Source organism: Amphiura filiformis, chromosome 5 (genome assembly GCF_039555335.1).
Source record: "Amphiura filiformis chromosome 5, Afil_fr2py, whole genome shotgun sequence".
Taxonomy (NCBI): domain Eukaryota; kingdom Metazoa; phylum Echinodermata; class Ophiuroidea; order Amphilepidida; family Amphiuridae; genus Amphiura; species Amphiura filiformis.
Window position 1 is genome coordinate 58888153 of NC_092632.1, and position 25745 is coordinate 58913897.

Consider the following 25745-nt stretch of genomic DNA (forward strand, 5'->3'; position numbering starts at 1 on the left):
TCAACAAAAACAAAACGTATTCTACTTACAGGCCATAAAACGATAGTTGTCAATTTTGCGTAAGAGATAATCCAGTCGCGCAATCAAGGTCAGAGGTCACATCGTGAATGAAGGAATTTGTTTTCAATCAATCAAGTCACTCACTCCGCGAAATGTGAGCGATGATGAACGCAACCATGCCGAATTACGGCAAAAGACGGTCAAATTCTGGCCGAAATTCAAGACGACACTGCTATATATCGGCAGATTTCTGTAGGAGTATTGTTGGAGAATGCTTGTGTACATTTTTCTTTATGATTATTGTTTGTGGTGTGGACTTAAATTGGAATAATTCGGACGATGTGGTCAGTGAACAAATGCCCGATACGCTGAGGATAGCGATTACACTGGGCTTCGCTGGTAAGTCATGAAGCGCAGTGTGTACTGTGTGTGTGTATAGCGATTGATGCCTGTGCAATGACCGGGAAGTCAATTGTATTTCTTGGTATAAAATATGAAAGTTTTAGTTTAGTTAGGGTAACTTTAATTATGAATAATATAGCATGCAATGAATGATGCATGATATAGAGAGCAGCCATTGACCATGTTGACATTGTTAATTTGTTTTTAAATAATAATTCAGGGAAATCCCGCCTATTTTTCAGGCGCACCACTGCAACGGCAGTGTATTTCGACAATTCACGCGTCACTGCAACGGCAGTGTAATTTTCGAATTTCGATTTTTACATGTATAATCTATATCACCATTTCACAAACGCAACTAATCTATTACTATCACTGTACAGACAACTACTACTGCCCTGGAACCTAGGGGAAGGGGGTACAGATACCAGAACCGGGGGTGATCCCCTACTCTTTCCGAATAGCTCTGACACTTTTTACGTGCACAGGGATGATCGAGAGCCCTCCTGTACACGGGACCAACGGCTTTACGTGACTTCCGAACCACGGACGAAGCACATACACTACCTATATCTGCACGTGATAAGCAGTGTATGGGGGCGAGAAGAAATTCTTTTCTTTCTTTCTAATTTCCACTTGAAAACCTGACAACTGAGTTGAATTTGATTGAAGGTCAAATTAATAAACATCAACATAATATAATGATGAATCATGATCATGCACATTGTCATTGGCATGTTGGCATAATTGTCAACAATGTGGTACCGGTATTGACAATTGCAATATTAAATCATACGGTACGGTACCTTAAAATCAAAGAAACTAAATGGATTGGTGGGGAAAGACAAGTCAGTAAGTTTTTAGGCTTTTGCCTGAATTCAAGCTTTTTGTTGCCCAGATTTCGCAATTTCTTTTATTTTCAGCTATTCTAGTCATTTTTACGCTGTTTTTCAGGCCTTTCATCTTCATCTTCATTGGGTTACACGCCCGGGTTACACGGCAACAGAACATTTTGGTTCCAACCAAGACCATGATGCCATGATAGTCAATAAAAAGTTTCTAAGTGGACTTTCATCCAAAGATAGGCCTATAAAACTCCTTTTTCTTCATGTTAAGACTTTTGATTCAAAACTCTTTTATAAATTATGCAATTATTTTATTATTGTATACATGACATTGATGTAGAATTCATATTATCGTATTGGTATTGTACATGTACATGTATTTGACTCTAAGTGTAGACATGTCCTTCCTTCCTTCCCTCTAGGCCAATAACATTTGTACCCGCAGTACATGGATGTAATCAGTGGAAGAAAGAGGTGCAGTACTGGCACCATACATATACCTGTAGTCCGGTACAGTACTAACAGTAACAGTACAGCATTCAATTCTTACCAGATTGGCTAAACTAACTAATTTGCACCAACATCCTATATCATTCCAAAGTGTTATGCTGAATTGCTGGTCAATCTGGCGACAATTCTCTAGTCCGAGGGCTCCTTAGTCCGAAGGTTCGCTAGACACTAGTCGCTAGTCCAAACAGGTCATTTACCATTCGCTAATCTAAAATTCTGAAAAAGGTTTGCTAGTCTGAATATCAGGTTCTCTAGTCAGAAGGTTCGCTAGTCCGAATGATAAATAAGGTTCCTTAGTCTGAATAGAATTTAAGGCTCGCTAACCCTAAACCTATTCAGACTAGAGAACCTTTGGATTAGCAAACTTAATTTGGTTTTTGGACAGCGACCCTTCGGACTAGAGAACCTTCAGACTGGCGACCTTTCGGACTAGTTCCAGTAACTGTAACTCGGCATACCAAGGTCCGTAGATGTCATTATGTTTATGATAAAGACTGAAGTCTTGCTGGCAGGACTTCGGACTAGAGAGAAGTCATGAATTCTTCTCCATGAAAATTGTAAACCCTTTATCTCAGGTACATTGTACATTGTACAATCAGTGTATACAATGTGCTTTTGTTGTACATGTTAAAATGTTTTTAATAAAAACTTTAACTTCTATACATACAAGATTCTGATTGAAATGAAATTAACTGAAAAAAAGGAACATAATTGGTATAAGTCAGTATGATGGAATTTCCTGAATGAAAAAGTGCACATTTCTGTCCAAGAAGGTTATCTTGCTTGAATTCTTTGCAATCATTTTGTGATTTTGAATTGATCACTGAATCACCCTTTCACCGAATAGAAAAGTAAGCAACATGACTGATATTAAGGACAAGTACAATGTACCGCTTGCGATGACTGAAAAGTATTTTGAGCAGTTTCATATTTGCTTTGAAACTGAAATCCCCCTATGCCCGCAGTGCCTGCAGCATTGGTGGTTGAACCCTTGTGTTGATTTTCACTTAATGTGTGCATGGGGCTATTGTAGATAAATACCTGCAGGGATATTGGGCTTTGATCGGGGCATCTTGGAAATCCCAAGTTCAACCTGTGTATCCTGTACAACAAGAAATATTCATTGCTTGAACATTTTCACATTTTTTTGGGAATTCCTGAATTTTGTATTTAGTAAAATATTCACAAAGGCTTGCAAATTGTTTTTTACCGCTCCAAAAGGTTAATCAATAAGGAAACTCTTTGAACCATTTCCACAAAAATTTTAAGTCGCAGAAATGAGATTTCTTTCCGAATCACGAAAATTCATACCACAAAAATATTTTGTTTTACGAAGGCCTTAGATGTGTCTTAGGACTAGCAGGTGTAATATGCCCAATTCCAATAGTGGTGGAATTTAATACGCAATTTGTGGTGAACGAATTGGAATCCAGCTTGCTTTGCATGAAAACAAAAGCTTTATGTGCAAGATTGAAAGATTTCACCGATAGGATTTTTTAAAAACATATTCAACAAATCTGGAGATTTGTGATTTTTGCCAGTTGTTCAGGTGATAAGCTTACCCCCTTCTACTAAAGCCAGAGAAGCCTGGCATTGTTGGAAAGAAAGAAAGGAGGTTTATTAAAGTTTAGATTTGATTTGGTACAAACGTTAAAACGGTTAAGCTTACCTCAGGTAAAGCAGTGACCTTTATTGTTTTATTCCAATTTGGTCATTTCATTTGTGATAAATGTCACATTTTAAAATCAAACTGTAGCTGATTTTTTGGTCATTTAGTGTATACATATTATAAGTCAGAGAGCATTATATAAATTTCTTTACTAAAAATGAGACATGGAAGGTTGAATTAATTAGCTTCCATTTATTTGTCATCAAACTTTTATGTGCGCTTTTTCTATCACATACCTGGTACTACTGCATGAGTGCCCATGTACAAAAGTAATGTACTGGTGTAGCTATTGGATAATAAATCAATCTTCAATAAAAGTTTCTAATTCCCACTGATAATATCAAAGTTTACTCCCCATTTATTGCTTTGTCAATTTATTTTCTTAGCGCAAAGCATTAAATGAAGCTACAACTTTATCATTGTCATTTTGAGGTTATTTGAAGTACAGATCTCAGTCATGTTTTAGTACCTAGGTTTCTAAGGTTATGGTCACTTACATAATACATTATATACATTTACTTGGCAAGTTTCATCGTATTGTAATGTTTCCTATATTTTTCAGTGACAACATTGATCCAATGTTTTGAACACATCAGTGGGGCACATATGAATCCCGCCGTGACGATGTCTATGATGATAATGCAACACACCGGTGTAGCTAAAGGCTTACTCTACATGGTAGCGCAAACTCTCGGAGCTTCATTAGCAGTTGTTCTTATGCATGGGTAAGTTTGTGTGGCGTCAAAGCTTGCTGTGATTTTGTGACCTCGGCACACAATTTTAGAAGCTTTTTTTGCACTTTAAGATTTTTTACAAACTGATTTGACAGAAAACCAATTTACTGGCTCACTATGAAAGATTTCATCATGCTGCTCCATACCAATTTACTTGGAAGTTATCAAAGATACCCATCATGGAATTTGTTGCTGGTGTGAAACTTTACTAAAACAACCTTTGAACAAAGTTTTCAGTCCAATAATTGATTTTAAAATTAAGAGACTTGGCAAACATCCATGTCAATGTTATGCCTCATTTGTTTCAAATTTCAAAGAGTCAATGATTTACTCAGAAGGTAACATTTGTAACATGAAAATTAATGAAAGTAGAAAGTGTACATAGATCAACAAAATGGAATTTGAGTGTGTCAGAAATTGGAAAACTTCTTTTTATCTTTCAATAGAAATTGGAAAACTTCAAAATGGTCTGCACTTTTGCTATGTACAGCAAAGTGTGTTATTGTTGAGATACTACATGGTGATTTCCAACTAGATTTGGACAAAGAACGATCATATTGCAAATTGCATTTTTTCATACAAATTGCACACTGAGTAGCTGCAGATGGTTCGCCATGGTGATCTAGGCACACTTCATCATCACTGACTATGCACATCAGTTGCCATTGCCAAAGTTCAATGACCTTTATTCAACATTCAAAGCTCAAAAGTTGACCTAAAGTTGTGGAATACAATTTTTGTACCCAACATTGCAGAGGTCGTCTTATGTGTGTACAATCATATTAGGTTTAAAGAACTGTGTGCTGACTATGAGCATGTTTACGGTGCTAGCAATGTAGCAACCCCACTGGCAACAAATAGAGTTTTGTCATGTGGTGTCTCAAATGTCCTGTCAATCTGGATTCACATTTCACTTCTTCAAGAGTTTATGGAAGTTATAAACAGCAAAAACATACTAATATGAAGTTGAACTTGAACTCTACATCATAACAACTTCCCTTGTATGGTTTATAAATGGTAACCACTTTGAAAAGGCAAGCCTTGAACTGTCTAGTACTTTTTGTACTTGGACATGAAAGAATTCATTTTGGACAGCATTTGTATCCAAACTTGGTGACTGGGACATTTTGGTATGAAATCTGTACACATTGGGGTTTTTTTAGGGGTGAATACAGTGACAGTGTCACAGTGATGCTCCTCAAATTGATCACTTCCTTTCTTTTTTAGTATAAAAAGATGTCGGTACTTCTGTAAAAGAGCTCAGCATGAAGTTAGAACCTTTAATAATCATGAACAGATACTAGCACAGTTGTACATGTATGTATGTCATTGGCATATGATTTCCAATTTTGTACCTGGAAAAGAGAACAAATCTTAACAATAAATCTTACATAAACAAGTTTTGTTGATGGCAAAATAATATTATTGCATATCTCAAAAACGTTTTTTGTCATGCTGACATTGAAGCAGAATAAATATTTCTGTAATTTAATGATTTTCTTAAATCAAATTTCACCATGTCCCGAGGTCAAGTTTGGCTCTACAAATTCCTCAACTTCCAACAAGGCAGCTGGACTTGGTGCTGTACAGCATTTTATAAAAGACCTGTGCTGAGAAATATGGGTTATTGCTAAATACCATATTTTAATAAGGGGTGATTAGTCATACTGATTAGCTCTGAAGGGAATTGGCTCCAAATTCCAATACAAAACATGAGGCAGGTTGATTTACTGGTGGTATTGTTCACAGCAGGTCAACCACAAGTGTATTCATTGATTCAAGAGTTCCTATTGAACATGGACTTGACCTTAATTACCCTAAATGGTTGCCTAATTGTGAAGAATTATAATCCCTTTAAAAGCTTAAAAAGAAAAGGATAATTATTAGGGAAAATGTAACACTACTTCAGAAGTGAATGTGAACAATTGAAATTTAAATCATGGGAACTTTATAATTTACACCAGAGGGACCCTGGAGTCTTGGGGTATTTAATCTCTGGTATGACACAAATTCATTTTGTTAAATTTCAAAAATAATAATTATGCAATTTGGATTGATCTTAAAATTTCACCACAATTTTCATTCACATATTGTTTGAAACAAGAAGTCTTTTTTAGCCCTGCTTTTTTTGGTTGTTGCATTCCTTCAAACCTTATAATTTTTAGATTTTTTGTAACTTCAAAACTAACTGCATCCTTAGCTGGATGTTTATGGCTCTGATAACATTGTTAATTGGAAATGAACATTGTTTTTTACCTATGTTGACATATTTTGGGAAGAGATACCTAATGTTAATAAAATTGATAATGTTATGCTTTAAATAAATGCTTTAGCTTTGTACTTGATAAAGTTCGCCTTGAAAGTAGCGCTTGGTGTTTACAAAGAAAATTTGTTTCAGCCCTGAAGACATTTTGCTTTACAATAATTGCACCTTGTTGACACGCACACACAGAGAATGATGATGATGTTGATCCTGTGACTTTATATTACAGTGAGGATGATGATAAATAACAAGATCTGGTCAATATCGTGGGCCACTCAGAGCTCCAATTACTGTAGGCATCTGATGATTTGATGGGCCAATCATGGAGTTATTTTTGCAGCTCTATCGGTTTCTCCACAAATCTCTCATTCATATAATTGGACAAAGAATGTGCACATTCTATATTTAACACTTTCAGTGATTTGTTTTGTTGTTGTACTGTTTTGGTACCTCAAAATTCACATTAATTGTAAATTTGCTTGTTTGGTTCAGTGAAAAGGCAAACAATGTTTTCAGGGAAGAAGGTGGTACACAAAGTTTAAAATGTTGGAACATCAACAATTCAACATTTTTCCGAACATGAAATTTAAAAGGAGACTTATGTAAACAAATTCTACCTAAAACTCCCCCCTTACAACATTCAGCAACGTTCAGTGCAAATATTGAATTGTTCATCATTTATCATCATCCACCTTCCTGGTGTAAATAAACATTCTTAATTTATTTACTTGAAATTTGAATGGGTAGTGGGTACTGTATAGAGCTACATGTACGTACTTGTGCCTTGTTTGAGAAGTACTGAAGTGGAAAATTCAACTTTGAACCAGCTATTTATGAGTAGTTGTATATCAATCAAGTTTAGTGTGTCATAAAATGGTCATTAATCAATCATGTCACAGAATTGTGTAAACTTTCCCAGGAAGCTTTGGATTTATAATGTATGTTGCAAATGTTGACATTTTTAAACTTGTTTACATTTAAGGTTATTTTTTATTTCATGATGAACAGATCACAAACAACCAAAGTAACATGTGTAATGTTCCGGTTTAGGCATACCCTGGATGACTTCAAGACCTTGGTGTTCTCACAATCTCAGATGGAACAATTTGTCAATGTCTAATGTCATTGTGTATCTCAATATTCAGCAAGATACATAGGCCTGCATTAAAAAAAGTACATTGTAGGCATGATGAAACTGGGTGCATATTGATTGATTTTAAATTAATGTTTGAGAGCAAATTAGAATTGATCTGTTTTGCAGAATAGGTTCATCACTTCCTGACAAACTGAACAGATGCATGGATGGGTAGAGTTTGATAGTGTTGGATTTTATGCATATCATTATTTTGGACATTTTATTTTAGCCCTTCAACCATCCTCATCCCTTCACATGATCATTTTGTTTGATATACCTGTTGTGTTATGTAAATTTGCTTGACAATATGTTTTACCATAATATTACTAGACAGTTGAGAGAATTGTTTTACAGGCATATTTCGTGTTTTTTTAATCATGTACAAAAAATGTTCTAGTAGTAAGGACCGTAGATGTTGGGATTTTAAAAAATCAATATATTGGCCACTCAATATCGATAAAAATTGATAAATCAATTTTCCTCCGAAGTTTACTCATATCTTCTACATTCATCCATAAATTTCCCATACCTAGTACAATGTACATGTATACATATGCATCCTGTACTCACAAATGCACCCACCAGCCATCTTCCAGTGACTTATGGAGCACTATGCCATTTGGACTCACAAATGCACCAGCCACCTTCCAGCGACTTATGGAGAGCTATGCCATTTGGACTCACAAATGCACCAGCCACCTTCCAGGGACTTATGGAGCACTATGCCATTTGGACTCACAAATGCACCAGCCACCTTCCAGCGACTTATGGAGTTCCATTTCAGTCCTTATTTTCCTAATTTTTTGTTAATTTTGTTCATTATTGGCAAGTTGCATCATTTTTGCATGTATCGATTTTCTTCAGAAAGTAATATAGGCAATAGTGGTATTTTTGAATCAATTTATTGATTATTATCGATATATCAACGGTTCTTATCATGTAGGCCATAGGCCTAAATAAATCAAAAGAATATAATAAGCCTACAATGTACATTGTAGCTTAGATAGCAAAGTAGAGCACAGGACTAACAAGGTTGCTGGTTCAATTCCAACTTCAGCTAATTTTTTCTCTTTTATGTTCATGTAGGCCAAACATATTTTAGCCTACTTGTAAACACAAGGTAGGCCTATAAATTTACAATTTTCAAGTCATCAAAAGGTGAATCGCCATGTAGGGCATTTATGGTGAGATTCAGATTAGTTATGAATGTGAGCTTTAACCTTGAAATTTGTCTCATGATGTTCTGAAATCCACTCTCATCAGTTGTCAAAAAGATGACAAAGTGAACCATTGCCAAGGGACAGTTTAGTTCACATATTCTATGACACTATTTAGTTTCCCATATGGCATGTTCCATCATCAAATCACTCAGCAGCAACCAAGGGTATGTGGGAGAGTTCATGCTGGTCTTGACCTAAACCTGAGCAACAGGGATGATGTCAAAATAGATAAACCACAAATGACGAAAAAATGAGCAGAGATTTAGCTCAGGAGATGTGCTTTCAGTTCTGTAAAGTTTAAAGTTTGTTTTGAACATCATTTTTGACTCCCTGAAAGCATTTACTTAACACTGTTTTGACATTTCTTATTCAGCCCAGTTTGCATCAAAGAGATTTGTGGACAGAAGCAAATTATTACACTACAGTTTCAATCAAAAAGCAAATGGTATTTTTACTTTCAGGACTGAAAGGCAATTTCCACAGTATTTGGCTCTACATGTACATTTTGTATTTATTGCCATACATTACCAGCTATTACCATTTATAAAGCAGTTCTGGAACAGGAGCCACACATTTGGAAAAAGCAGCTCCTGGTCCTGTGATTATCTACTGAACCAGGAGCTATTTTTAAAGAGCTAGGAGCCATTTTTCAGAAAGTATCAAAATGGAGCCTGGGTGCCACTTATTTCCAGGCTTGATTTATTTTTTTGCGTACCCGGATTCCTGCCCGAAAATTAGGGCCTACCCAGGTGAGAGCCTTAATCACTATATTGCTGGAATATCTTAGATCATCTTCACAGGGATCAGAGTCCAGCACAGTGCTAGTCCGGGCAAATAAATTGTGTCCACAAATATGAGTATGATTGGTCTGATATTGATTTGAATTGGGAGAAATTGAGAAACAATTCAAGCTGTGAAAATAGTGAAGGTATTGATAAAAAAGTTTTTCCCAAATTACATTTCTACCAACTCATTAATTTTGATAGGCACTGGTTGCATACAATGTACTTGCCTACAATTTATCCATGATAAGTTGGTTATACATTTTGTTAATCTATGCATCTCTCCCGTTTGATCGATCGTTAACATTGTTAATTGCCACTAAATTACGGTAAGATTAAGAATGTCATTGGACAATTAAAAGGTAAAGTAATGTAGGTGGAATGCATTGTAATTATAGTTTGCGCTATTCTGCCAATGCAAATTATCCTAAAGAAAACAAAATGATTAACAATTTTGCAACAAATTATAGGGATTTCTGCTTCATCAAGCATGGCTCATCACACATGACTTAGCACTATGGAAGACAATAGCGTCATCCCAATGGCATAGTTCAATAACCTCAATTGAATAATCATAGTGCAAAATTTTACCTCAAGTTGCAGAGTATGAGTTTTTGTACCCAAATTTTCAAAGGTCATTCAATGAATGTGTACATGTATTGGGGTTAAAGAACTGTGCCCTGATAGATGAGCATGTTGTGGATCTTAGTGTAGTGAAACTCAAGCCTTTGATGATTAAATGAGGCATGGATGTCAGAATAGCTTTGGAATATTAAAAGCGGTGTTTTGGGGTTTAGCTTCTCGTGTCTTCAGGGCGCAACTGTTGAAACACTTGTTGTACCATGGTTTAGATTAAATCGCTAGCGAGAGTACAATGGTGTTCCCCATAGGGGAGGGGGGAAAGAGGAAGGAGCAATGACCACATATTGACCTTTCATATTGGATCTTTGTTCACTTCTATTTATATTCAATTTCACATTGAAAAGTGAGAAAATTGGTTCACAAAAGAGTCTGTCAGAACTGAGAAGCTGTGGCAGTCAACTTTTTGTAGATTCTGGTTTTGAAGGTTGCACAATGCAATAGGGAGGGGGTGTTGCACCGTGGCCCTACTCCCCCTTTGGCTGTTGCCAAACTGATGCAGCAACACAGCATCAGGCTGAACTCAGCAATAATCATTGATCTTATTGGAAATAGGGTATAAATATTTTGTTCAGCAAGATATTATGACCAATTTTTCTATGGAACACTAGCGAGCTACCTAAATTTGACCTAAGAAAACAAAAGCTGTACTTGTTTAGTTTAGCTATCCAGCCAACCAGTCACTATGGACCACAATGGCCTCATCTCAATGGCATAATTCAATAACCTCAATTAAACAATCATAATGCAAAATTTGACCTCAAGTTTCAGAGTATGAGTTTTTGTACCCAAATTTTCAAAGGTCATTCAATGAACGGTGCAAATGTATTGGGGTTAAAGCACTGTGCCTTGATAGATGAGCATGTTGTGGATCCATCCTAGTGAGTATAGCTAAGATAATAAAAGGGGGTGCTATTATTGTTTTGGTAATGCATTTGGCCATAAATAATGGTTAATTGTTGAATTGTGGCTGCATAGGTTTTTGTACGCAACTTGTATGTGATTTGTTCAAGCGTTAGTTAGTTTACTTGAGCATGGTTGATCTGCCTGATCGCTATCCATACACACTTGGCCTTAAGCAACAGGTAGAGGTATTTCTTTGTTACTTGGGTAAAGCCAAGTGCAACCGGAGTTAACAGGTTCATGAGCGGTTCCATATTATTACATATCAACTAACCCAATCCAAATACAGGTGATCAAGCCTGGGATCAGACAAGTTAGACACCTGGCTGTAATGTCACACACATTTTGTGAAATAAGTTGGTAAAATCATGGTGACACTTAAATACTTGTCAAGAAATGAAACGAAAGATATTCCTCTTGTAAGGAAATTTAGGGGAATGAGTTGAACAATACAATTTATATTCTTTAAAAACACATAAGTCATATACATGTATAACTTCAAAGGAAACATGCAGTGGCGTAGCGTCAGGCAGGCACGTGCCCCAATCGATCTGAAATTTTTTAAATCCCATCTATAGGAAAATGGCGAAAAATGGCTTGCCCCCCCCATCAGACCCGGTACCCCCAATTGATGACCCACGCTACGCCACTGGAAACATGGAAAAATCAAATTGGATCTAAAATAACGGGACATAAAAACATGAAGGGATTTAAATTTGACCATGTATGCTCCTTTCACTTCCACACCTTCTTGCAGAAAGTTATAAGAACTTACATGTATACATGTAGTTTATAATGCAGAATTGCAGATATTACCTTGAACTTGTATGTGAAACCAAAAGTTTAATGACCCAATGTAAGTTGATGTTGTCTGATATGTTGCATACAAATACATTGAATGCAAATGCAAAGAAAGTTGTGATTTCAACAAGTGTACTTCAACTCAAGTTTATGATCAAATCAACTGATTTCAAAGCTGCTGTGTATAACCATTTATGTCTTCCAACCAACTGTGAAGAAACTGCTCTGATATTGGTATTTAGGGATAGCACCTAGCACCTTGGTTTAAAAGTATGGCTCTGTTTGTGGCATGTGATTAAAAAGCACCAAAGTTAGTGCTGAGTTGCTTCTACCATTAAATTTGTTGAAATTCTAAAAAATGGGCAAAATGGGAATTATGTCAAATATTATTATTTAGAAATAATTATTTAAATCTATTATCTCAACACAAAATTAAGACTGTATTTCAAAATTTTGGTCACAACTTTGACCCTCATCAGGAAACTGTTTTTAAAGGAGGATTGTCCAATTCCGTTGCATGAAGTTGTCACCATGGTTAAATAGCCTTGACCCCAGTCCCTATTTATGAAGTTTCATGATTGTATTTTAATGCATTTTGATATTCTAGCCAAAAAATGTGCATTTGTGAGCCCATAAAGGAAATGGTATGAGCTACAAATGTGTTAACCCACTTTAAGCACAATATTTTTGGCTTACAAAATCTGAACTAAACATCTTTTAGCGGTAATATTTCAGATGATTAATGATATTAAAACTTATATGGGATTTCTATTACCAAAATCTCCATTTTGATGGGGAGCAGGTTCGAAGAAATGTAGGCCACATTGTTTTGTTGCTTTTGTATTTTTAACATTGTCTATGGTTAAACATAGAGTAACATACTTGTATTAATCGCATATCTTGTTTTGTTTTCTTTTCTTGTCCAGGTTTCTTCCCATCTCAATACAAGGCAGCATGGGCTTCCCTGTGTGGTCTGACAAAGTGAGCCCTCACCAAGCCTTAGGCGTAGAATCGACATTGACCTTCATCCTCGTTTTCACCATTCTGGCATCGCAAGATCCACGGCGCCACCTAGCTGGTCTGGTAGCGCTACCTGTAGGGGTTGCTTTTCTAACTAACACGTTATGGGCTGTAAGTATGACACATGTTACATTAAAAAAAGGACACATTGTGGCGTTTGATTGAGATATTTAATTAAAAATATGACATGGATCAGATGGGGTTAAATTTGCGCTTTTGGTAGGTGTCTGAGATTTTTTTGGAGAACTTGATGCAATCATAGACCCTATGATGCAAGCTATTAAATGATAAAATCAGTCAGGATTTGGTGTCAGTAATTCCCTGTGAGGTATTCACAGGTACCACTGACTTTTGGTCAACAAAGATCTGATAAATAGGGACTAATTTTATAATGTTCCCATGTTTTTGGTATTACATGTATTTAGATGACAAGGGTGAGAAATAGAAAACAGTACGGGGTCTCCTACAAGAAAGTTTAAGATATCGGATATGGGGGCAATCATTGCCACGATATGTGCTATGTTGTAAATTCTGCTTTTTAGTTTATGATAATGTAATGTGCATGTTTAAATAAAGAGATAATAATTTTTTTTAAATTTTATTGTTTGCAGTATGAATTTACAGGTGCAAGTATGAATCCAGTCAGGACTTTACCCTCAGCTGTTTTAATTAGTAATAACGATAAAACGTGGCTTTATATTTTTGAGGTAAGATCAGTAATTGATTATTATAGTTTGATCAGGTCGTAAACGGCGAGAATGGTTAGGCTTTTACCACTAAGCCGAAAAGTAGACCCCGACGTTAAAAGTGATATAACTTTGACTTGTATGGTCTACATTGTGTGTGTTTAAAGTAAGTAGACAAATTATAGGACTCCAATTAATAATTTGTAATGCTTCTGGCAAGATGTCACAAGACAATTCTCAAAATAAAATTGATTGATATTAATCTGCGATGTTATAAAGCCTGCCGATTATGAGCTGATCAAACTATAATTTGATGCCGGTCTTTTAATGTGACCCATTGTGGCAAACCCCATCAAAAGTTACACAAAATGAAAACAAAGATTTAGATTGTTTATTTTGATGCAAAAAAGCATTCAAATCAGACTTGGTTTTTCTGATGAAGTTTTTACAATGTTGAAAATAGAGGAGAAAATCTTTATTGAGATGAGTATTAAATGAAGCAGCAAGTGTGAAAGAAAGGCGGTAAATAGTTGAGTAATACTGATAAGCCCTCGAAATAGATTTGTAGCACTTTCTGATTGAATGAGCAAAACATAAGAGAGGGCAGAATTTCGACACATCAACCTATGTTTGACTAGATCTCTGTATGTGACAAATGGGCAATGTGACTCGACTTTTTGACCGGGTGTTATATATTGCATGGTGTCAAATGCAGGTGTCAGCAAGTGTGTTCATAGATTTAATTTATAGAACTGATTTCTTGCAATGTTTTCTCAGGTTGACAAAATATTTGTAGACAAATGATAAGTTTGCTTATACATTAGTCAGTGGTGCAGACTTTGGTAAAACAACCTATTGTCACAACAAAGTGCAAGTTCTGATAATATGAAAAGGTTTTACTGTGTGTGTTGTATTAGTAATGTCTCTCTGCTCAGTCAACTGAAGAGAGTAAACAACATCAATGAAGCAATGATAATATAGTTACATGTAGCTCCTTTAGTAATGGTAGACTGAATATGATATGAAACCAGGAAATTATATACATTATTAATTATGGTACATAAAGGGCAAGGATATTCATAATACTGAGTGAGTAGTGGGATACCTTAGCACCATTGTTTTGTAATTTTGACTGAAATTTTGTGAAAAAATTCAGAACATTTTTCAAAATATGTTTGTAGAAAATCATAAACTTTTTCAAGTTTGTGCTGTTATTTTACGGTTATTTTAGCCTCCAGAAAAAACAAATAAAAAAACAAAAAAACGACCCACTGGCCCTCCTTGAAAAGTCTGTCCACCTGTAAAAAAATTTTTGTCGCCTGAAGTAAACTTCTGACAATCGGATATACCTGATAACATATTACAATCAGGAGAGACACAAACTAAGCTCTATTCAAAGCTATTCTGAAACTTCATTTGCAATTCACATATTTTTATTCTTAATTTTTCAGATATATCTTCTTGGGCCTTTTCTTGGTTCATTAGCTGCATCAATAATTTACAAGTATATTTTTGATCCGAACACTGGAAGCAGTATCCGTTCAGGCAACTCTACTTTCTTTGACTGCGATGACCACATGGTGGACATGGTTGGACTGCAGACGATATCTTCACATGCTAATGAATCGAGTGCATGACTAGTGGCTAACAACTCAAGAATGACCATGATGATGACAAACTTGTGAACCATTTGTGCCTCATACAAACATATTTTGACATACAGTTATCATCTAGTATGTCAACCATGAAGGGAACAGAGATGTTGCCATGGTGAACGGTGTCAGGGTGGAAGCATTCATCAGATTTGTTGGGATGAAGTTGTGGCTGATAGCAAGAGAGGAAGAGGAATCATCAAATATGGTAACAGATCCGAATATCAAGAGAGAATAAATTCTCTGATAAAAATCACAGCTCACAGCTGCTGTCTCTGGTATTCTATCCCTTATACGCTAATCACCAAATAGCATTGATTGATGACAAAAATTCCGCAACTTCTTGTTCTGATATTGGTTGATATGACTGAGTACCATGTATGAGAAAGCATGGTTTGCAAAAGCTGTACATCATATTATGGGAAAGTAATTATTACAGGAATTTTCTTAATCCTATAGCGATCCTGGATGTGTTGGTCATCATTATGGCTATGAGAGCCGAGGGTGATGTCAGTGCATGCACAAGTGGTATATGCGCATTGGATATCCTGATGTGCATGCAGAAGGTTGACTTGTCTTATTGTTATGTTCACGAGTCAGTCACTTTTATGCAACATGATTACATGCTCTCACATATACACACACACATCAGGCTCGGTACACCGCAACTAACTTTGAAGGATTTTGAAAATTTCTGTTAAATATATGGTGAAGATTGTACATTGATGAAGCACATAATTTACAGCAGCACATTCTGTAGCCATGTTTCAATGTGAGATTTTGACCTGCAATCATGCTCCTCTCCCATTGAGAATTTAAATTGCCTTATAGTCATTATTTTAGAAGGGATTATTCTGTTCTGTATCGACTTAACTTTTCGGGAGGGAAGACATTGTAACAGTTTTCTGATTGCATAAATGGTAGCCCTATGTTTTAATCTTATCTCAGTATTCCTACAACATTGTAGGTTACTAGTTTGTGTGGAATCTTTCTTGTTTTCTAAGATACATGTAGAGACAGAACATATTGTAATATAATTTTGTATTAATAATAATGAATAGCTGCTCTAGTTGTAGCTATGGTCCAGGAGCATGACTGTAGGTCAAATTCTCATGGATGCATTTCTTGAAACTTGAATTTTGCAGTTGAGTGTGTAAGAGGTTAAGTTTCCAGTGCATAATTCTGTATTAGTACCATTGGTCATTATTGGCTCGTTTGTTGTTCAAGCACATGAAATATTTCATTTGTCTTCCATACAAGTTTGAGCATTATTATGTCAGGAAACATAACCCTCCTTCTGTAAAATATTGCTTCATAGTTTATATGAGTGCTTTCATGCTGGCAAATGAGCATAATTACTGGTCACACTCTCATGGTCTTCTTGAGTTGTTAGATAAATGAAATGCTATTGAATTTAATTATCAGTTGTTCAATATGCAGGGTTTTCGCTATTTGAGGGGCCAACTCGACCCACCAAAACATTGTCCACTGTTATTCTGTTTTCTCAGCAGAGCCTCTCCCCTGTCCAAAACTTTTTGGTGCTTGTTTACATTAAATTTATGCTGAAGATCACTCCATATTTTAGCTATATGGTATTGGTAGGGGTGTGTCTCCGAAAATATGAAAGTGGACGCATATTTAATACCAGTTTTAAAAACAATAAATGATGCCCTAGTTTGTGAAATTTAGGCTCCAGTAGATGGAATTTGAGTTTTTTCTCGAAAACTTTGAAAAAAATTACCCATTTTTGTACCAAAATTGACTTTAAAGTTGGCCATTGTTATACCTGAGGCCTGAAAACAAGTCTCATATTTGCGGCTCATCCTGGTATGATAATTGTTACTGAGTTCCCCCCTTTCAGGAGTGGGGGAAACCATGCATCTTCTTGCCATTTGACCACGCCCCTCAAATTGTAAAGAGAGGAACCCTGACATATTGAAAAATGTTTTTATATACATATAAAGTATTTGTAAACTGTAATTTGAATTGTAATCTAATAACAATAACACTACTAAACCATCTTACAAGAGGCTTAATGTATGCAGACATGAGAATTTTTAAGCTTAATTGCCTGAATTCAGGCATTTTTTTGTCCCAAATTTATGCATTTTAAATTTTTTTCAGCCTGTTTTGGGCCTTTTAAGGCCGAATTCACACATTTTTCAGGCAGTTTTCAAAAAAGCCATTCTCATGCTTGTAGTATGTATTTTTGTATCTAGCCAATAACTTACTTGGGTATGTAACTGACAGAATGTCACAAAATGTAGTATTTTATTATACGCGTACATTGTACATTTGTATTTTATTTTACATGTATAAACCAGATGTGCCATGTTTTATGTAAAAATTGTAAAAAAAGCAACCAATTCAAAAGTTTATATAGGTCAACAATTGGGGAAAAAATCTCAAATTTTAATCATGTATGTATACCTCAAACTGATACCATTTTCTTTCAATAATAAACATTGAAACAAATTTTGACTTAAATTTTTAGATCTTATCGTCAAGAAACACAATTTCGTTTCAAGTCCCTTGAAAAAAGAATTTGTCTGAATAAGTCACAGATGTTACAAGAATGCCAAGCTGATCAAGGTTATTTGTATTTTAATTACATGCTGTGATTTTTTTCCACATTATGTTGATTTTGAGAAATTTGTTTTGTTTATTAATCAGGGATGTACATAAGTTAATTATGTAAAATGTTGTACATTACTGTGGTTATTATTAACTGCAGAGAAGTTGGTGGTGGAGGATTGAATTATAGATGGCTGCATGTTGACAAAATCAAAATGTTTTGTATCTTGTTGGCCTCAACATACCAATGCTATTTGATCAATGCAATTACCGTAAAAACTCAATGGTTAGCATATGCGCTTACTATCAAGCGCTTTTGAAAACATGAAATTGTACCAAAGTCTGGCGCTTTACCAACTGAGCTGATGGGGTTGAGACACACATTTGCAGGTTTATTTGTTCGTATATAACTGTGTATCGATGAATTGCTCAAAGCAAGCCCTTTACACTTTTGTGGATGGGGCCCTTCATGTTTGCATGTTTTAAAAGCGCTCGATAGTAAGCACATATGCTAACTATCAAGGTTTTAATGATTGGAGCTTCTATCTGAAATCAGAATTTTAAAATCTGAATGCAAGTTGGCAACATACTTTAATACTTCACCACCATGATTCTTTTCTCAGCGACATCATGTCAGATTTAGTCACACTCATCATGACCTTTGACTTTTGTTGTAGACTCAGGGGAAGTGTGAGATATTTCTGCAAAATGCTTGTCTTTGAAAATTATTTTTTGAGTATATATGCAACTTGTGAATTTTGTATCAATTTTTTAAATTTTATTTGAAATGTTGTAAATAGAATAAATGATGATTGATTTCGTGTACAGCTGTGCTTGGATACAGTAAAAAAGAATATGAAGATTGGTGAGATATATACATTGTATAGAGTTGGCTGAATTGATTTATACCAAGTAGGAAACATGTTGATATATGTTTGTAAAATGTGCAAGATGATGAAACATTATTTACTTTAAACAGGTATAACATAGAAAAAGACTCACTGCAGTCACTATAGAAGCTTTACCTTATGAAATATAGGTAGGTGGAACTTTAGATCTTGATTCGTGTTACACTTAAATCTATTGAGACAGTAAGCATAATATAAAAGTAATTGGCAGAGGTAAATTCGGAATGTTGTATCTGACCGTCGTGGCTGTCAATCAAACTCTACGGCCCATGATTGGTTAATAACACGTCACAAGGGAGGTACTCATCTGGTGCCTACATCGGAGAAAAGGAATCACAGAAATGGTGGAAGATGTTGGTACTTTTATTAGGCAAAAGGCAACTTTTCTAGGCAGTGTTGATATGGGGCATCCTATTTCTAAACATAAGTTTTGGATGGATGTCAGATGCAACATTTCATGTTTATCTCCCTGATGACTATCAGCATATTGCGTGTAACATATGATTTAGCAGTGTCACTGTTTGTATCACAGGGACGGCTGGCAATAAGGTAGAAAGGTGACTTTGCTTGTGATTAATGAAACTCATGAAATATAAGCAGGTGATAAGGAAATGATAAGAATTTGAGTTGCTTGTTCCTTTTTATTGCTATATTTGATTTGAAGGTGTCACAAACTAAATGCTGCTGCATGTTTTTAATATAGCTGAACAGATTATTGGTCATCAGTAAAATGTTTTTTAAAACTGTAACAGCATGGTCTCAGTAACTTTTTAATCATAGCTAGGTAGTCTCAGACTGAGACTAGTCTCATGTTTCAGATTGGCACTATTTCAATTGTGTCAAGTTTCTTATAGAGCATTTTCAGACCCTTGGAATCTTGCTGGGTACCCACACACTTAAACAAGTTAGCCCCACTCTCTCCAGTGATATGCTTGTGTAGTCAATATTAAGTAAGCGTTACAATGTCATGCGTCTGTAACATTTTAGTTGCGAGCGTCATACCGCACATCTGCCAAATGTTTGGTTTGCAGTGTTTTGATGATAATAATGAATTTATGAGAAGAAATGGATGTGAGGTGTGAAATTCATTATTAATTGAACTAAAAGTTCAACCATTATAATTAGTGGTTCAGCATTGTTTTATCACCATAAAAGTGCTACTACTTATTATTACTTGGTTGAACCGTTTATTTTTTTCATATGAAATTCTGTTCATGATCCATTGTATGTGTTCAGTTGTATGTGCCTTGTCCTGTTTGATGTGAGAATCTATTGAAGGGAATCTGAATATTAATTAATTTTACGCTATGCAAGATTTGATCTTGTTTGTTCTGATATGGCTCACAGTGAACGGGCTTAAAATCAATGAACTTTGAACGAAGTAATAAAAAGAAAGATTCTAGAGGTGCAGTGCGAGCAACAATAATATTTTTTTTGTAGTAACATTGGGGACCATCTTGTATCATGTTGCATAGTTTATTTTTGTACAATTGTTGATCATGTTTAATCCTGTTTTATTGTTGTATTAATTGTTTGATAATGCAAAGAGGTCTTTTCAAGCTGAACTATAAAATTTCCGGTGCTGCAGTGTAGTGTTAGCGTGAGCTAAAATTGTGAAAAATTCCATTGAAAATGGCTGAAAAAATGGTTGGTGCCTAAGACTATAGTACGTCTGGTCTCAAGTTGAGAGTAACGCAATGTTGGATTTGGCAGTAGTAGATTTGATTTATGCATGCTAATCTAATCTCGCAGGGCGTATAGGCATACATAGAAGGGCAACGTGTCCGTATGCTGGCTACGCAACCGCGTAAACGCATCTTGGTTCGAATCTTGATCTCTGTGCAATCCAACATAGAGTTACATTCAACAAGAGGTGAGGCACACTATGGATAAATATTTTGTTAGTTAATACTAAATTTATGCAATTGAGAAAAAATGCTTATTTCCATGTACAACAGGCTGCTGCAGGCAATCCGTCCATGACAGTCACCATTACTGGTTTGAGGCTTACTTCACTTTTGAAGAATATGTACTTCTTCAATCAAAGGATTTCAAAAGAAGGAAACAAGTCTTCACATATCCCCATATTGTACTGTCACACATGAGGACCAAAATAATGTACCTTTGGATATTTTTGCGGCAATAATATTTGTCGTATTTGAAACCATGAGCGATAGAAAGGTTAACATATGTTACGTGTAACACCTAGCGCTCACTAAAACAAATTATAGTTGGCGCAAATAGTCTACAGAGGTTCATTATTTGTCCATATATGAGGACTTGCAGAAATGGGGGTACTGGTTGACTTCTCTCCTGACTTGTGTTGTAACTCTATATGCGTAAGTGTTGTACCTTTCATCACATGATGAAATGAATTTCCAATATCAGTTTTGAATTTGATTCAGTTGATGTTGATGCAAAGCAAAATAGAATTAAGTGACTTTTTAAGGTCTACCAATTTCAAATTTTCTGTTCAGATTTGAATTTGATTCAGTCGATGCAAAGCAAAATAGAATCAAATGTCTTTTGAGGTCTACCAATTTCAAATTTTCTGTTCAATACTATTTTTGTATTTTTGCAGTAATAAAATTAGTCAGCCATTGTCCAAATAGTACATAATAATAGTACTACTATCTATGCAACTATTAACTAGTAAGTATTACTATGTGTATGATCACTAACTATGCAAACTTAACAGGTAGAAATAGCTTTAATGTATAATATTTTTGTATTTTGTATAAAACCCGTTTTTTTATTCATGTACTATGCAACTATACTGAAATGATGATTTATTAAACATCAGGAATGTAAGAAAAATTGTTTTCATTGTGTATATTATTTGGTTGTTTGTGAACGCATACAAATGGTCAGAATAACATTAAATTTATCACATTGGTGGGCTTTTTTGTGGTAAAATTAAGTTCATCCTTAATAAATATATCCTGACTTAAGGTGGTACTACACCCCTTGATAAATTTGTGACTATTTTTGCATTTTTCTCAAAAACTAATAAAACACTGGTGACAAAAGTTATGTATATTATAGGGGCAAGAAATCCAGTTACTACACTGAAATTTCAGTGACTCAACACAAGTAGTTACTGATCAAATATTGGGGTTCCCTCATTTTTGACTAACTATACAACTCTTTGTCTGTGCTGAAATAAAATGTCCAGTGCAGTAGTTGTAGTCCTTGCCCCTATAATATACATATCTTACTTGTCACCAATGTGCAATAATTTTTGAGAAAAATGCAAAAATAGGCACACAATTGGCCAGGGGTGTAGTACCACCTTATATATAAAAATCCCAATCCCTATTTTGAAGAAAACTTAGATCCCTGTCGAGAGGATTCTTCTGCTAGTTGACAATCTCTATTCTTGTGCATACATGTATAACTAGAATTATGTGAACATCAGTATCTAGGGGATACTATTCCAATATCATTGGTGGAAACAGGGTCAAAAACATTTCAACCTAACATGAGAGGGGTTCATAAAAGTTAACTTTTAAAAATCCATAAAGGGGTCAAAAGTTTCTGGTTTGCAAAGAGGGGGTCAAAAAGTTTTTATACATGAAAAGTAAAATGTGCGTTCCACCCCACCAAATTATTTCTGACCACTCCCTTGATTTTATTGAAAGATCTTTGACAGGAACAAAAACACATCTGATACAAGGTATACACTTTTTACAGCACATAATATATATATTTATTTTCATAACAACATGTTGCAATGAAATACAAGAACTATCTCAACTGCAGCAATTAACATACATATTACATTAAAATTCTACAAAATATTTCAAACCCAGTCATTTACAGGTGCACTGAATACGGGAATTCCATAAATTTACACTGGAGTTGACATATTTTAAGCACTATTGAGCACTTTTAAAACATGCAAACATAAAGAGCCCCATCCACAAAAGTGTAAAGAGTTTTAAGCAAATCATCGATACACATAGTTATATACGAACAAGTTAACCTGTAAATTATTTTCTGTCTCATCCCCATTAGCTCAGTTGATTAAGCACCAGACTATGGTACAATTTCATGTTTTCAAAAGTGCTTGATAGTAAGCACATATGCTAACTATCAAGTTTTTACAGTGTGTGACACGTTCTGGTCCATGGAGGCCAAAGGTGGCAAATTTGAAATTGAGATAAAGGCAAACATAATTATGAAGTAAAAACAATAAAATACATAAGAAAAACAATGTCACAAAACTTCATAACTTTAGAACCAAGTATGGTAGACCTTTGGTGTTTTCAGTGAAATAATTATAGTAACTCAATTTTCAAACATGCCTCCTTTGGCCCCCATGGAGCAGATTGTGTCACAAGTATGTGTTCTGGCAAGTAATCATTGTCAAAGAAAGGCATACTTAAATAAAATAAAACACATAAAACTGCAGTAAATAACATCCTGCAAGCTGACACAAATTAATACCATTTCAAATGTATTATATTACAACATTGTTGGGAGTCAAATAAATTTCATATCAGGAACATGTAACAAGTACCATATGTATCCATGGGCAATACATATTTGAAAACAAGTATGCATATCTGAAACTTTGATATAATGACAAGTTATGAGTCATCTATACTTAGCTTAGCAAACTAACTACCATGCCAAGATAGAGAGTTAATACAATACTTGTTCTTATTATTAATCTTGGCAAATACGGTTCGATATCATAATTCATAATACTACATGTATCATGCTGATTGCTGACCAACTTTCATTAAGATATTTCCATTTTCCCTGTTACTTTCTAAATCAGGCAAACTGGCTAAAAGTTCAAATTTAATCAACAACAAAAATGCCAGCAGCAGAGTGCTCCCACTGAGGCCTAAATACCTTTCATTTCCATCCCAGTTGGTGGCTAAAATGCTCTCAATGAATATACAATACTTTTGTTATTATAATAATTGATTCTGGTATAAAATATAAAACTTTAATTTATTGATATATAATTATATTTGTAATATAATATAAGTCAAAAGTACATATATAATGGAGTCACACAAAGATTTTATAAATATATATATATATATATATATATGTTACTAACTAATATAAATCATTTTATATACATAATTACATTACATAATACATACCATATTGTTTGTGATAAACGATCCTCCCTTAAATACATGCCCCCTGCGATTTTTCAATGAAAAAATAACGGATATACAAAATTTTCATGATATATATCATGTGCAGGGTTTTAGCTAAGACATTTTTAGTGCTGTGGCATTTGATGAAAATCTTGAATATTTGGCCATTTGTTGTCAAAATTGATCAAATTCTTGACTAATTTAACAAAATTGTGCAATTTTGGACTCTTGAGTGGTGGGCTCCAATGCCCAAATTGCAGTTGTGGTGGGCTCCAAAACTGAGTGGTGGGCTCTGGCAAGCTCTGCCATCCACCACTGCCCACTGTATATAGCTACAACCCTGATCATGTGAGTAAGCAAAGATGGCATCAGTGACTAAATTGCATGGAAACTTGCATCCAGTTCATTACCAAATCATGATAAAATTTCACTAAGTAAATCACATTCTTGCTGAGAATGCACAAGCAGCATTTAATGCAATATTGTAGCATGTACCGCGATATGTTTTTACGCCATATTGCATATCGGAAATGAACCAGAAAAGAGTGATACTTTGCCATTTTCACCACAATTTTAAGCTTTTTTTCACTGAAAAATTGCCAAATATAAATGCCCTTTCAAAAAAAATCACACACCTCAGTGTGTTTATTACAGACAATACAATATAAAGTGTTTATTTTACATACAGATTTGTTTGCAATTTCCCACACAGGAGATCTTTGTGCGTATTGACATTTTGCACATAATTCATGCCTAATCAAATGACAACATTTCATGTTTGTGTTTTCGAAATCTAACCTCTAGTCGTGAAAATGAAAGCTCAAAAAAATTACCACTCACACAGTATTCAACTTCTGGCAACCATACAGTGGCATACAAAAATTTCCAAGGGGGGGATTTCAGCGCTCCAAGAATAAGAAATGTGCACAGATCATGTAAAAATATGACATTTTAATGCTTAAATGGGTCAAAATGAGGCTAATATTGGGTTGAAACAGGCCAAAAGAAAGAAGCACATTGCAAATTTTGGTCAATTTTTGTCCCAGTATTTTGAGCTGGGGGATCCTTCTGTATGCCACTGCAAAAATACAATAAAAGTATTAAGTTTATAGGATGTGTTATTGTGCTTGACAAAGAAAATAGGTGATACGAAAGAGGAGTGAAAGAAGCAATACAATGTATGTTGCAGGGAGGAACCAACTTTGAATCATGGGGGGCACGCCACAACTTGTCCAAGAGTTACAAACCGACTATCAGTCGACGTCACACCTACCATCGTGACGTCACAGGTCAAGAATACAGAGCCAATTCAAGATCAGTCGGCCTGATGATGTGTCATGGATATGACGTGATACCGTACACAAAATAGTAAGTCCAGTTGAATAGAATTATAATTTAGTCAACTATTTGATCTACCTGGATGATTGAAACTATTCATAAATTTATAGGATGTGGAATAAAATAAGTCTTTCTGCTTTCTGAATGAAATAAAGAAAATTTAGTTTCAGAAATTAAAAATCAAGTTACGCTAAAGCATGGCTAAAGGGATAGCCATAGAATTACTATAGGAAAAGTTGTTGCACATGCTTCAAAGGGGGGGGGGGTTGAGGTTGAAGAACAGACAGACCAATACATTCATTCTTGAACTCAATATTAATGGCTTCCGGCATCAATCATACATGTACATGTACTATGCATGCTGCATGTACTATGCTATGCAGATGAATCCCTAGCCTTATTGAGTGGGTGCAAAAAAAGCATGCAAGGCCAAAGTGAACTCAATTGATTGCTTAGATCATATGGTACATTTATCTAAACTGGCCTCAAAAAGAAACTTATAATTTTTCACAAGGTCATATCTTAAAATCCTCTCCATAAA

At 35.1% G+C, this 25745-nt stretch overlaps 1 protein-coding gene across 1 annotated transcript; it reads left to right on the top strand.

Annotated features, from left to right (window-relative positions):
- The first annotated feature begins 134 nt into the window (after nucleotides 1–134).
- Nucleotides 135–16710, top strand: LOC140153443 (aquaporin AQPAe.a-like). Its single transcript, XM_072176197.1, has 5 exons — nucleotides 135–399; nucleotides 3989–4151; nucleotides 12830–13034; nucleotides 13535–13630; nucleotides 15061–16710. Exons 1-5 carry the CDS (start codon nucleotides 162–164, stop codon nucleotides 15244–15246), a joined length of 888 nt encoding a protein of 295 aa, XP_072032298.1. The 5' UTR covers nucleotides 135–161; the 3' UTR covers nucleotides 15247–16710.
- Nucleotides 16711–25745: the final 9035 nt, after the last annotated feature.